A 15,718-nucleotide genomic window follows, 5' to 3' on the forward strand; every position below is an offset into this window, starting at 1 on the left:
GCTATTGTACCTCCTTCCAGATGGTAGTAGTCAAAGAGATTGTGGGATGGGTGGTGGGAACCTCAACAATGCTTCAGGCCCTTCTTATACAACACCCCCCCCCCCAGTAAATGTCACAAATAGTGTGTGAAGGGAGAAATCTGGTGATTTTTACCATACTGTAGGGTTTTGCAGTCTGATGCCTTGCAACTTCCATTTGACACAATGATGCAGCCAGACAGGGCACTGTCAATGGCGCCCCTGTAGCAAGTTGTTAAAACGGGGGCATGGAGCTTTGCATGTCTCAATCTCCTCAGAAAGTGTCGCTACTGCTTGATTAATGAGGCAGTGTTGTGGGTCCAGGCTAGATTGTCCTTTGTGTGCACACCGAGGAACCATTGAACCATTGAGGAACCGCTGCAGAACCATTGATGTGCAATGGAGAGTGGTTGACCTGCACTTCCCTGAAGTCCATAATAATCTCTTTTGTCTTGTCCATGTCGAAACTCAGGTTGTTCTCACATCATTTTACAAGCCTCTGTAGCTCCTCTCTGTGTGCCAACTCATCATCATTGCCGATGAGGCCAACCACTGTTGTATCATCAGCGAACTTGACAATGAGGTTTGAGGTGGACCTGACAGTGCATTTGTGAGTCAACTGCGTGAGCAGCAGCAGACTGAGCATGCAGCCTTGGTCCTCAATACTCAATACTTGGTCACCAATATTCAGTGTGATGGAGCCTAAGATGTTGCTCCCAACTCACACTGTCTGGGGTCATCAAGAAGTTCAAGATCTGGTTACAGAAAGGGATGATGAGTTTACCCACCAGCCACTGAGGAGTGATTGTGTTAAACCCTGAGCTGAATAACATCTTGGCATGTGAAGCATTGTTTTCCAGGTGGGACAAGACAGAGAGAAAGGCTGACACTATGGCAAATTCAGTAGACCGATTAGTTATTGTTTGTCAGATGATGCACTGAATTTTTAAGCTGTTAGTAATCATTGTTTTATATGTTTATTATTGCAGATGTCCCAACTTAATACCTTCTGTGAAAATATATGATTTATCTAAATAAAATTTATATTTAAAAATCCACTGTCCAACAGAAAATGGCAACAATGATTAATCATATTAAAGAACGCTAAAATAAATTAAAAATAAGTATGTAGTCATTATGCAGCAAGGAAACAGGGTCTTTGGTTCTGCTGGTCCTTGCCTCCCTGCTAGCCCAGTTGCCCGTGTTCAGCCCATAACCCGCCAGGCTCTTCTGTCTGTGTATCTAACCAAATGCTTCTTAAATGTTGCAATGGTACCCACCAGGATCACGCCCTCTGTCAGGTTATGTATTACAAACGTAAAGTAAAAAAAGAGGAGCAGGAGGATGGGCTGCCGAGTCTCTCTGCTATTAAACATGACCATGTCTAAACTAGCAGTGGGCTCAGCTTCAGCTACCTGCTCGTTTCTCCACAACTCTCAATTCCCCTGCTGTGCAAAAATCTATCTGACTGAGTCTTAAATGTATTTAATAAGGTAACATCTACTTCTTCTCTGGGTAGAGAATTCCACAGACTCACTACTGTCTGGGAAAAGCAGTTTCTCCTCATCTCCATCCTAAATCTATTCCCTTGTATCTTGAGGTTGTGTCCCCTACTTCAAGTCTTACCAGTGGAAACAACTTTCCTCCCTCCATCTTATCTATGCCTTTCATAATTTTATATGTTTCTATAAGGTCCCCTCTACTTTTCTGAATTCCAGCGAGTATTGACCCAGTCGACTCAAATTCTCCTCATAGAATAACTCTCTCATAAAAATAAAGATGTCATTGTGGGGTAGTAGGAGCAAATGAGGAGAAGTTATAAACTAGTTCGTCCACAGTTGTCTTGAGCATGGTATCGGTAGAGCTGTTGTTCCAGTTTCAAAGTTCAAAGTAGAATTATTATCAAAGTGCATATATGTCAGCATCTACAATGCTGAGATTCATTTTCTTGTGGGCCTTTTCAATAAATCCATAATAGAACAACAGCAACAATAGAATCTCTGAAAGGCCTCACCCACTTGGGCATTCCACTAGAGTCCAAAAGTCAGCAAACTGCGCAAATACCAACAGAAAGAACCCTCAGGTTCGGCCAGCGGCTTAATCTATGAGAGACAGCCCCCGGCCCCGCCAAGCTTGACAAATCTTGTTTGGGTGGATGCTGTGTGAAGTGTTCCTCTGTTACAAATCAGAACCATGAAATAACAAACAGCACAATTAAACAATTGAGCTTTATAATTTTTAATTTGACTATAGAAAGAAACAATCAAGAAAAAGGGCCCGTTCTCATGAAACAGTCCAATGCGCAATGTTTTCCCGTCTGTTTGTTCTCCATCAATTTTCCCTCTGGGTGTTGACTCCCGCCCCCCTTCCAAGTCCACTCTGTCCTGCAGTCTATGGCCTCCCCATTCTGGCATCTTCTGTCTCCATCTTCTGCCAAAGAAAAGCCCGCAAAACCCTCTCTCAGGCACATAAGAAAGAAAAAACACGCCTTTCATTGGATGGTGCACATTCCAAAGCCCTCGTGATCTCTAGTCAAAACCCAAACATTGCTGCTACAGAGAAACCATTACATTAGCAGTGAAACATTACAGAGCATTACATAAGTAAGCAATAAATATCAAGAACATGAGATGAAGAGTCTTTGAAAGTGTTTATAGGTTGTGAGAACATCTCAGTGATGGGGCAAGTGAAGTTATTCAAGGACCTGGTGATTGAGGGGTAATAACTGTTCCTGAACCTGCTGGTGTGGGTCCTGAGGCTCCTGTACCACCTTCTTGATGGTAGCCACAAGAAGAGCACTTGTCGTGGGTGGTGGGATCCCTGATAATGGATGCTGCTTTCCTGTGACAACTCTTGGTGGGGAGGGCTTTACCAGTGATGGACTGGGCCGTATCCACTACTTTTTGTAGCATCTTCCATTCGAGGGCATTGGTGTTTCCATGCCAGACTGTGATGTAACCAGTCAATATACTCTCTACTACACATCTATAGAAGTTTGTCAAAGCTTTAGATGTCATGCATTTGGCAGAACAAGCATGAAATCAATATTACACACTCATATCCATTACAATCTCTACTGTGCAAAATCAGAAAGGGGCTTCTATAAAATACACAAAATTAGATTTCATCAGCCACTGCAGACATTTCGCTTCTGAATAAAACTCAGAATTTCAATCCAACAGTGCAAGGTGTGATATATGAAACAAATCAATTGATAGAGTAACCTCAGGCCTCTTGAGAAACAGGCGTTCAAAAAGGATCATCCAGTGTTTCCTAAGAGAAGCAGCTAATATTCATGCTTCTAAAGATTATATAGCAAATTCATATGGAAAATATATGATTGCTGAGGATAAAATGTCTCCTACGTTGTCAAGACATTCACTGTGCGGGTTCACGTTAAAAATATCCTCTTGAGGGTTAAAATCAGGAGAATCTTTCTGTGCGCCCCGTAAGTTATCAGAAGTCAATGAAAATTGGTTTTTAAACTCTTGATTTCTTACAAGTCATCCATAATCTCACTTGAACCACGGACACCAAGTTCTGCATTAACAGACTGTAAGTACAGGAAAACAGAAGTCACACTCTGTGATTTGTGCAGCACGGTAGTGTAGTGGCTAGTACAACGCTACACAGTACCAGCAACCCAGGTTCAATGCCTGCCACTCTCTGTAAGAGTCTCTCTCTTTCTCTCTCTCTCTCCCCCCTTTTTTCTCTCTCTCACTCACTCACTCACTCACTCACACACACAGACAGACACACACTGTGATTAGACAAGGGTTAAATCGGGGGTTGCAGGCCAGTGTGGCAGCAAGGGCTGGAAGGGCACTTTTCACTCTGCATCTCAATGTAAAAACATTCTGAGTATTTTATCATTACAAGCAATACAGGTATTGGAAGTGTATTTGCCTAATTTAGGCATTCTTTCTGTAAGAGATAAAGCACTTTATATGATTTAGGACTGCAATGTGAATACATGGTATTATGAAAGACAGGGCACATAAAGTGTTTTGCACAGAAATTAAAGAACAGAAAATCATTGTGAGCATGGTGAAGTTTTTTGCCTGCTGTTTCAAAAGCAGAATATCACAATTTATACAAAAAAGGGATTAGAAATGTATCTATATGGAAGTTATAGGTGAATTGAAGAGGTTTTTGAGAATCATGTTGTTAGATTTTCTGTATGAAATAAAATCATTATTAATCAACTTTCAACATTTTACACATGGAGGACATTTAAGTTTTCCAATAAACTTATGATCTTCAGTGCCATTGTTCTGAGCAAGTTCAGTGGTAACTCTGGGCAATTTCTGTTTTGTCAAAATAAATGGAAAGGATAATGATTAGTTCTGCATAAATGAGCAGAAATGCATTTAAATGCAAATATTAAAAATTGCTTTCTGAATTTAATAGCTTTTTAAAAGTAACACCACCATACCTACTCCCACCTCTATCAAAATTAATAACCTACTTTTGTTTCCCTTTCCTTTCTCCTCCCACTTCTCATCTTACAATCCATTTCTCTGTCTTTTCTATTTATCTGCTTGTTTGTTTCTTCCTTTCAGTCTATTTATTTTCCCTTGCATTGCTTTGTGTTTGCCCTTCCATCTGCGCTCACTGGTATTTAACTCCACAGAGTTTCAGTCGGCTTTCTGCTTTGTTGCTTCCTTGAATTCACTGTTGCTCTTTTTAATCTTTTTTTAAGAATATTCAAGTGTGAGCTATTAGGAAGCAGATTTAGCCTAAACATAAATAGACCACTTTTTTAAGGAAACCCTTTTCACCTACTTTGTAGGGGGCAACACAGTGGTTTTCATAGATTGGAGAAGGCACAAGATAGTAAGCTGAATACCAGGAAATGACTTCAATGCTCAGCTTCGGAAAAAGACAAAAGGTACACGTAAGTCCAGTGGTAGTCAAGAGTTTGAAACAATGAGCCCTTGCTTCTCAACTTCTTCAAAGTCAAGGTCAAGCCAAAGAAAATTTATTATTAAAGTAGGTATATATCACCATACGGACACTTCTCTGACTTTAAAGTTAAAACTCAATCTGTGTACAGTATTTGGGTACACAGATGGAGCTTTAATGTCAGGGAAGAAAAATGACCATTTCTCAAAGCTGAAGCTAGAATTTCCTGTGTAATCAGAAAAAGTTAAGCCAGGGGAACAATCACTATTTCTGAGTAGTGTTTGGTTAGGAGAATCTAGGTCCCGATGCTCTTCAGTGTAACTAACGCAGCTGTTTCTTTGTTTTACTCCAGCGCTCCCCAGCAATGCTTTGCAGTTCTTTCAGAGGCGGTGCTGCCATGGAGCCTGACTGGGCAGAGGTTGTCCCCTCTCGCTTCTTCTGGACTCTTCATTGTTCCTGATAACGATTCAGAAGTTACACCCTCCTCCACCACCGCCTACAGTGTCATCTTCCACCCTCAGAAACTGAAGTGACTGCATCTCCTGGTTTAAGACGTAGGTGAATCATCTGTGAAGAGCTGAGTAAAGAAATCCTTTGAGACTTTATTTTAACTAAAGATAGATCTCATTAGAATGAACCTGATTGGGTTCTACCAGTGGGATGCAGCGATAGCAGCAAAGGTAAATAGAAGTGGCAAAGCCTAAATTCTAATTGTTAGCAAGCAAATTAAGAAGAAATGAGATGCTTTACTAAAATAAAAATGATTAAGAAGATCAAGATATAAATGGCCAAGATAAAATAGAGCTGGAGGCTGAAAATATAGTGAGAGTGATTTCTCTTGTTGATGAATTAAGCTAGTTGTATACAAAGACAAATTTAAAGTAAATTTATTATCAAAGTATGTATATGTCACCGTATACCACCCTGAGATTCATTTCCTTGCAGGTATTCGCAGGAACTCAAAGTTAAGTGTAATAGAATTTGTGAAAATCCAATGTATTTTTTTGCACTCTGTTTTCTTTAGTAAAGCAGGGAACCAGAGGAAGTATGTGTTCCGATGTGAAGATGAGAGAGCAGGACTACTGCAATGGGGCTGCATTTGAAAAAATTCAGAAGTAAAAACTACAACATACGTTATTTAGAAGGGCAGAAGAAAGATGCAGGGGATGTACTTATTAGAGATAGCAATGACAGTCAAGAGCTGTGATGAGTGTAGCTGAGAGAAATAGAAGATGTGTTGATAGAAATAAAAAAAACTGATTGCAATTATTGAGATAGGCTTATAGGTCAATTTTACAGCTCGAGACGTTGAAGGAAGAAAAATAGATGTAAACATGGGAAATTAATGGTACAAACGTGGTGAAATTTCAATTGTCTTGAAATTAATTGCTCAAAAGCTTTTATTTGAAGGAGTAATTGATCTGATTTTCTATCTTGTGTGTGGATTTAGGATAAATAGAACTGAAGCCACAAGAAATCTTTTAATCAGTGGTGACCATAATTATATCTAATAATAGCAACTAAGTAAAAACATAAGTTTGACAAATACCAGGATAATAGTTGGGGAATAAGCAGATTTTAAAGCATTAGTAGTGGAATTTATGAAAATACTATTAGGAAAAAATGATTGAAAGTAGCAAAGGAAAATGTATTGCTGTAAGATGCAGGAATAAACTAACTATATTGAGACACCAGTGGTAAATAAAGATAAACAAAGAAGGTGCACAGTAGGATAGTAGGGAGTAACAAGGCCAAGAAGAAAGAATATGAGGCTAGAAGAGGCCTACAATATTAGGTAAACAATGAGAAAATATAACATTAAATTATTGAACATAATATGTAATAAAATAATCTATTAATGCAATATTAAAAAGAAAGGTCAGGGATAGAATAGGGACACTACTGAATAAATAGAGTAAAATTACAGAGAAGTTTCAAGCATATTAAATAAAAAATTTGGTTCTGCATTTATTAACAGGTATACACGACATCCCAAGGTGAGATTGATAACTTTACACCAATATTGAAGATAAAATGGAGAGGATCATTATTTAATCTAATCAAATTCAATGAGGGGAAAAAACCTGCACTGGATCGATTGTGTCTGTGAATTATAAAATAATCTAGAGACAAGGTAATAAGGGCAGTATTATGCATTCAATAATTCTGGTAGTTTGCTAACAATGGGAAGAGAATAGGTTTTCCAACTTAATTTTACTAAAGCAGAAAATGAGAAATGAATATAGATAGTAAAAATCTGTTAATTGGTGGACAACCTGATTACCTTTAGGGAAATTCTTCTAGTGACTTTTCAAAAGGGTTCTTTCTAAAGATAACTGGAAATTGGTAACAAAGTAAATGTTCATTGTGTAGATTTCCAAATGGCCTTTGATAGGTCTAGTATAATAATCAAGTAGCAGAATGAATAAGAATTTGCCTTCAAGACAGAAAACAAATGTGAGCTCGATTTCAAAGTTTAAGAGAAGTTTGGATAGGTACGTGGATAATAGGTGTATAGATGACTTTGGTCTGAGTTCAAGTCAATGGGAATAGGCAGTTTAATTGGGTTGGCATGGACTAGATGGGCTAAAGGGGCTGTTTCTGAGTTGTACTCTATAAAGAGGGGTCTAAGGTAGTTAGAGCTAGGAAGTGGAATTAATCACCACCTATTTTAAAGATTTCAACATTGGAAGCAAAAAGACTAGTTTCTAAATTTTTAGAAATTAGGGAAACATTACTAATAAACTTGAAGACTGGACATTTAATTGTACATCAACAGAAATGGAATGAATCATTGCATTTTGGTAAGAAATGCCAAAGATCGAAGTAATGTTTTTGGTAACTGACAAAATCATAGTAAACTCCATGAATGAATTTGCTAACTGATATGTTTTCAACACATCTCTCCTCACCTGGCTCCCACTCTTGATGTCCCCCGGAAAGATACATTAACTTTCTATTACAAGTCCAACAATGCTTATGAAAAGTAGCCAAATGGCAGTCCCTGGGTTACTTAAGAGTTCAGTTTCTGTGAGCAGTCTATAAGCTGATTTATCTATATCAAAATCGTCAGCCTGGCCACATCATATTGCTTCTGCTTATACTTCCTACTCGCCCTCACACTACCCATGTTTAAATTAATTAATTGTATCCAGTTGTTAATGAGTACCACAAAACATTTTATTATGACGAATGATCTTAAAAAAAAAGCTTTTTAAAAAAAAATTGTACGGGAGACATTCCTTAAAGTTGAATATTTGTAAATGGGGTCTTCTGTAATGTGGACCCCCCCCCCCATATTTGAAAACTGAAAATCTAAATGGGTAGGAGATTGGGAAGTACGAATACACAAATTATGCCATGTAATAACACAAGGTAATAAAGCTACAAAGAACAATAAATCCTGAATCAGTAGTGTACATATATGTAAAGGAATAGAATTGAATAGTAGAACCGCTGAGCTTAAACTGTATCGGACTTCAAATGGGTCATGTTTGAAGCATCATTTCCAGTTCCAGTCACCAAATAATAGAGAGGTTATGCAGGAATTGAACAGGGCACAGCAAATATTGAGAAGGATAATTCAAGAAATAAAAGGATAGGATCATCAGGGGGAAAAAAGATAAATGGTTATTCAGTGGAGATTTTAAATTGGTAAATTGATTTATTATTCTCACAGTTACTGAGTTACAGTGAAAAGCTTTGTTTTGCATGCTATCTATATAGTTCAAAGTAAATTTATTATCAGAGTACGTATATGTGTCACCATAAACAGCCCTGAAGTTCATTTTTTTGCAGGCACCTACAATGAATCCATAGAATAATAACTATAACAGAATCAGAGAGAGGCTGCACCAATTTTAAGCATTCAAGCAACTGTGCAAATTGTCATTTCTTTAGAGAGTGCATCAGAGAAAACAATAACAAACAAACCGCAGTATAAAGTATTATAGTTCCAAAGAACTTGCAGTGCAGACGGACAAGAGGGTGCAAGGTTATAATGACGTACGGTATACAATGAGCTCAAGGGTCTAGACTAGGGGATTGTTCAATAGGCTTTGAAATCTTTTGAAAGATTTTGATTGCAGGTTCGGAGATGGTGTTTTGACTTGAATGGCAGAGCAGAACTGAAAGCTATCAAAAGTCAATTAGAAACTAAGTAGTGACTTCAAAAGAAACTCCTTTATAAAATGAGTTTGGAATTTGCTATTGACTGCAGTGAATTTTATAGATGTATTAGCTACCTGTTGGAAAAGGCCACAGAGCTTTTACAGATACATATGTCAGGAAGAATGGGAGGAGTTGGAGGAAAAGACTTGCGTCTCTGCGGCGTGTTCTCTCTAAGCAGAGTTTCAGGACCAGAATTTTAACTTCACTGGTTCTAGTAACATTCTTGGGAGTGTTGCACAGTGATTTTGTTGACAGTTGTGAATGTAGATTGCTGATTGAATTATTAAGGTAAGGGAAGCCTTTTAATTATTCGTAAACGAGCATAGATATGTCTTTTTCTGCAGTGAGGTGCTTTTCTCCTTTTGGCTTTCTGACCATTGAAGGATGCCTTATAAGCCTTCTTTTAAAGTTGTTGAACTGTTTTGGATCACTTAGAAGTCTTAGCGTAGTTCAATGATAGCGCCTGTCTCTCAAGTCAGATGTCCAAGGATTTATGTCCCATTCCTAAGACTTGAGTATAAATTCACTTTAACAATTCAGCCCAGTACTACTGTGTGGTCAGAGATGGTTTTTTTTGTGACTTATTAAAATTCACATCAATTAGATCATTGTCAACACCTAGCTCTGCATATTTATCACCAAAACTACTGTACATGAGAGGGTACCATATCCTCTGACCCACAAAGATATCCTCATTCAAGCTGTTAGCGGTGATTTTTAAGATGAATAATTTCCATTGCAAAATGATGTCAAGACTAGAGAATGATATTTTAATTCATATGTCACTGCTTTGTAGTATCATTACCAACTGTGGTCTGTGATAGAATTTTGACTAGAGGCTTTTCTTCCTGGGAAATAGTAGTATCGGCCATTTAAAAGAGCAACTCTGAAAGATTTATTCTTTAAAATAGATTAAGATAAATTTGATTTGTTTAAGATTTACTTCTCTGGTTTTGATGTTTTTGTTTTAATCAAATATGTAATTTTACTTTACTTTTTTTTAGCTGGCTTTTTCACACTCCAGCTGTGCTGAATCCAAGAGGAGTTTGGTGCAGTTTGGACAATGAAAGCCAAGGCCAAGCAATGGAAGCACCTAGTGCTGATTGGGATACTGGCATGGGCACTCGTCGTCTTGCTGCTCTTTACATATTTCACAGACTTCAAAACAGATGAGCGTCCAGCCAGCTTTTTCACAAATACTGAGGCAAGAAGGCTCTTCCCCATACAGGGTAAACTGAGAGCCATTATGGGGGCCTTCCAAAATCCCAGGGTCTCAGCAAGTCACAAGGCAAATAGTCTTTTCTTTGAGGATGATGAAGATTCTGTGCGTTCATTGCGTTTAGATTATTTGAATGATCCCAGTCTAAAATGGACCCAGGAGGAGGACAGTGGCGAACTTGAAGTCTGGAAAAGTGTGAGGAAAAGACAGATCGGTGGACAGCTGCAAACTCAAAACCAGGAGATGGATAAGATAATTAAAGTTATCAATGAAGATGACAATTCTTATGAAGAAATAATTATTCAAAATGCAAAGTCTAGGCCTTATGAAACAGTTATTCAGAATAAGGAAAGTTCAAATTACCCTCTTGACCCTTTACATGAAAATCTAGATTCATTTGACCTAGAGGACATGGAGTTTTCAAAATCCAGTTCACTGCTTGTCAAACTGTGGAGGGGAAATATGTCATCTGAAATGCTGAATCCTCGGTTACAAAAAGCAATGAGGGAGTATGTGAATGAAAACAGACATGGTGTCAACTATCAGAAGAAAGGGGAAGCTGAAAGGATGATTGGAGAAGATCTCCTCTGCCAATTGAAAAACAAAGTCAAACTAAGAACCCTTGATGGAAAGGAGGCTCCATTTTCTACATCTGGTTGGAGAAAGCACATTCCTAAAATTCCTCTGAGCAAGATCAGGGTTAACCCACAGGCCTTCAGGAATTGTGCTGTTGTTGCATCTGCTGGTGCAATACTGAATTCCTCCCTTGGAGAAGAAATAGGTAAGAACAAAATTTTTATCACTTAACATGCATTTTCGGTTACTGACTGGGAATTTTTGTTGCGGCACTAGTGTATAAAAAAACAAATAAAATGTTTAGGGGCAGAGAAAAACAAAACAGTTGGTGAAAATAAAAGTATTTCTTTTTATTGGCTGTAAACTAAGCTTTAATGCAGAGTGGAAGACTGATGTGTACTTAGTCGAACAATCTCAGGCTGGGGGATGTGCTGGAAAAATTTGCGAGAATGGCACACTCAAAGATAGAAATGCAGCACTGAAATTTGGTCTTAGTGTTTATAATTTAATTCAGAATTTTAAGACTAAATTGCATAGGTAGTTAGCAACCAAATAATCTGCAGTTAAGCCAGCAAGAACCAACCCAATCATCAAAGTTCCTCCTACATGCAATGGATGTGGAAGATCTGGCCCAAGTGTAAGGGGAAGCAGGTTTTCTTTAAGTTAAATGAATTATTTTCAAGCAAGTCAGGTGGATTTGTTTACACAAAATGTTAAATCAATTTGGTATGTAAAACAATTTTAAGCAGGCACAGTATTGCAGGCAGTATGGACACCTGTAGAAAGTGGGTATTTGTAGAGAGCAATGTGATCCAGTGAAACCAAACCATTGGTAATTGTTTGCACATAAGAGAATTTTTGACTTTGATTTTGAGTCTGTTTGGAGATGCTGCAAAAAAAAAATGAGTAGGAGGTTTGTTAATTAGAGATTTTAATTCAAGGCCCTGACTCAGTCCTTAGTAATAAAAGCCAAGTGCTGGGAAAACTCAGCATCTCTGGAAAGAAAAACAGAAAATGTTTCCAGCCCAGGAGCTTCCAGCAAATGAAGAGACTGTTGAAAGGTCTCGGATCTAAAATGCTAACTGTCTGTTTTTCCAAAGATGCTGCCTGACCTGTTGAGATTTCTCAGCACTTTCTGCTATTGTTTTGGATTTCAAGAACCTGCAGTTTTTTTGTTTGTTTTCATTGACTGATGGATTGGGTTAGTGACCAGGTACGGGAGGCTGGCAGGTAATGATTGAAAGATGGGCAGTATTGGGGGACCAACCTCTGTGGTGTCTGACTGCTGAGGCCAAATAACTCCAAGCGAGAGAAGAATGGGATCTAAATGCTGTAGTCCACGTAGGAACCAATGGGTCATAACATGAGATGCTGGGAAGCTTGAGCAACACACCCGAAATGCTGGAGGAACTCAGCAGGTTAGGCAGATTCTATGGAGAGGAATTTTGGACCATCAGCACAGACGGAGTGAAGAATATCTCCAGCTATATCAAGTCACCTATAGCCCATCCTCAGCAAAGCAAAGGCAAGCTGCTCCAAAGCTGTCTCAAGGTGGTTTGAATGACACAAAACAGGCAAAGTATGATATTCTACCCCAGGGTCAGGGGAAATATCAACTCTGCAACCACATTATTAATCAGCTTACAAGGTTAATTAATTTCAACAAGATTTATGCTGATTGTTTACCTTTTGGTCCTCCAGGGTTACAACTGGGTCTAACTGCCCACCTGCTACAGGTCCTCCCACACTGTGGCTGGGTCTAACTGCCCGACTACTGCAGGTCCTCCCACACTGTGGCTGGGTCTAACTGCTCAGCTGCTGCAGGTCCTCCCAGGTTACAGCTGGGTCTAACTGCTCAGCTGCTGCAGGTCCTCCCAGGTTACAGCTAGGTCTAACTGCTCAGCTGCTGCAGGTCCTCCCAGGTTACAGCTGGGTCTAACTGCCCACCTGCTACAGGTCCTCCCACACTGTGGCTGGGTCTAACTGCCCGACTACTGCAGGTCCTCCCACACTGTGGCTGGGTCTAACTGCTCAGCTGCTGCAGGTCCTCCCAGGTTACAGCTGGGTCTAACTGCTCAGCTGCTGCAGGTCCTCCCAGGTTACAGCTGGGTCTAACTGCCCACCTGCTACAGGTCCTCCCACACTGTGGCTGGGTCTAACTGCCCACCTGCTACAGGTCCTCCCACACTGTGGCTGGGTCTAACTGCCCGACTGCTGCAGGTCCTCCCACACTGTGGCTGGGTCTAACTGCCCGACTGCTGCAGGTCCTCCCAGGTTACAGCTGGGTCTAACTGCTCACCTGCTACAGGTCCTCCCACATTGTGGCTGGGTCTTACTGCTCAGCTGCTGCAGGTCCTCCCAGGTTACAGCTGGGTTTAACTGCTCACCTGCTACAGGTCCTCCCACATTGTGGCTGGGTCTAACTGCTCAGCTGCTGCAGGTCCTCCCAGGTTACAGCTGGGTCTAACTGCCCGACTGCTGCTGGTCCTTCCAGGTTATGGTTGGGTCAAACTGCTCTGTTTCAGGTCCTCCCAGGTTACAGCTCGGTCTAACTGCCCTGCTTGCTCCAGGTCCTCCTGGGTTACAGCTGGGTTCCATTCCTGCAATCTGTTCAATACCCTAACAGTTCACAGTGGCTCCATGGTGGCTAGCAAATCCATACTGTTAGTCTCCCAAATGCTCAATCGCAAGTATAGGTTATATATTAGTCGGATGTAAATATGAAGGGAGCTACTTAGATCCACATTGTTGTGACTGTGACATTTTCACCAATAACATCTGGAATTTGTAGTCCATGAGTCAGGTTAATTACCTTGTGAGACACAACTTTGACGTATGTCTGTTGGCTGATGACTGGAGAACGATAACTTGTAATCTTATGTTTCTGTGCCCGCTCATACAAGAGGTGGAAGAAAAGCCCTGTGAATGAGAGCTTTTAATATTTGGGGGAAGATATGAAGAGGCAAGAGGCAGGAGAGACAGATGGCTATGTTTGCTAGCTGAGTTTGTACATACAGTGCAGCATTGGAGTAGAACTAGGAGCAGGTTAGAGTTAGAATCCTGGAGCAGACTAGGATGGAAGAAAGAAATTTCAAACTTGGTAATGATGAAAACTTCCAATCTTATTACTGATCCTTCCCATTACTTAACAAATAGTTCAGAGGTAAAATAAACCTGTAAAATTAGAACTATTCATTCTTTAGGCATTTTTATAGCTTTTGTAAGAAATGATTCAATTGATGCATTTTTTTCCTGAGTTAGTAGCTCTACCAAAAACACATTACCTAATTCTAACACTCAAGTGGTTAATTTTTTATAGAACATGGCTTATCTGTGTGGTTTGCATCCAGTCATCATTTTGTGAATGGAATTATGCTTTGGGCTTCTTCACTCCATCTGTTAAAGCCTGGACCTTAATTCCCCACACCCCATGATGCAGCCCACCCCGTGTTTTCTGCATCGTGTAGGTGTTATTTGATGGGATTGTGGTTATGGCTAAGTGATCCTTCTGTTAGCACGTGGCTTCCTCCTGCTTAGCGCCTTCCACGATGTACCTTCCCATTTTTCTGTGATCGTGCACCAGGTATTTCCATCAGTGGTAGAAAAGATTGCATTTTTCCCCGGAGAGTTTGAGAGCATACGAAGTAGCTTCTATGTCTTCTTGGAAATCTCATGCCACAGTGAAGATCAGAGTAAAGCACTTGTTTCGGGAGCCACGTGGACTAATTTACCCAGCCTTTTGGGGTGATTGGTGACCATTGCTTGAATGTTAGGATAATGACTTGGCTTCATCCATACCACGTTTGGATTTGATGATTTTGTGGAAGCTTTGCAACATACTTGTTAGACCACAAGTGTGGTTCTGGCTTTTAAATCTTGTTTCAAACCCTCTTTTCTTTGAGTGCTTATTATTCTGGAAGTTTGTCATCAAAACATCAGTTATAATCGACACCTGTACCAGGCTGGAAGCCCGCAAAGAGTTTATTTGTCATAGATCCTTATACATACGTGTTGTAAATGGTACTAAGAACCACACTGAAGGTAGTAAATGTACATCAACAATTACACTCCAAAGGCTTCCCTTATTACCGGAGCTATACAGAGAGTCTGTTAAAAAAACCTTTGCTTTACATAACTGCAACTATAAGGAGTTAAAAAATGTAAACTGGGTTTCAATATAGCAAGAGTGAAACAGTCACAGCATGCTTGACCCCACTCCTTTCTCATTTTGTGGTGGCAGTTTTGGAAATATTTTAAAATTTTATTCTGAAAGGTACAGCTTTCTTTGCTCCATTATAAACAGAAAGGACAGCAGTTGCTGGAATCTAAAGCAAAATAGCAACCGCTAGAAGAATTCTGCAGGTCAAGCATCTGTTGCTAAGTTGTGGCTTTCCTATCCTGGACTCCTGAAATCCCTTCTTCAGCAAACATGGTTTCTCCTCTGTTACATTGTTTGGAGACTTCATATGCATTTCCTCCATTCCCTACTCTTCTGCTCTCAGACCTCTTCCACCCACCGGACAGAGCAGAGAAAGAATGTCCTTGGTCTTCACTTCTTTCTTCCTGATACTCCCCACATTCAGCGCATTATTCTTCATGACTTCCACCAGCTCCATTGAGATCCCACCACCAGCTGCATCTTCCCCTTTGTACTTTCAGCAGGACCACCTTCTCCATGACTCCCTGGTCCACTCACTCCTCCTCGTCCTATCCCTTCACGCTTTCCCCAGCAAACATTAAAAATGCAACATGCATCCCTTCACTTCCCCTCGCAATACCACAACAACCCTTCCAGGTGAGGCAGTTGTTCACACCCAGCACCTCAACCTA

At 40.0% G+C, this 15,718-nt stretch overlaps 1 protein-coding gene across 4 annotated transcripts in view; it reads left to right on the forward strand.

The window, feature by feature from the left end:
• LOC132391329 (beta-galactoside alpha-2,6-sialyltransferase 2-like) overlaps positions 1–15,718 on the forward strand; it is a 91,564-nt gene that overhangs the window by 32,148 nt on the left and 43,698 nt on the right. The window contains exons 2-4 of one of the 4 annotated variants that reach the window (XM_059964369.1): positions 5,276–5,477; positions 6,902–7,057; positions 10,098–11,093. In XM_059964369.1, the coding sequence (XP_059820352.1) occupies positions 10,157–11,093 (937 nt within the window). In that variant the 5' untranslated portion in view covers positions 5,276–5,477; positions 6,902–7,057; positions 10,098–10,156. Of the gene's footprint in view, positions 1–4,858; positions 4,910–5,275; positions 5,604–6,901; positions 7,058–10,097; positions 11,094–15,718 lie in introns of those variants that run through there. The other 3 variants (XM_059964370.1, XM_059964368.1, XM_059964371.1) reach the window with 3 other exon arrangements.

This window comes from Hypanus sabinus, chromosome 3 (assembly GCF_030144855.1).
Source record: "Hypanus sabinus isolate sHypSab1 chromosome 3, sHypSab1.hap1, whole genome shotgun sequence".
Classification (NCBI taxonomy): Eukaryota; Metazoa; Chordata; class Chondrichthyes; order Myliobatiformes; family Dasyatidae; genus Hypanus; species Hypanus sabinus.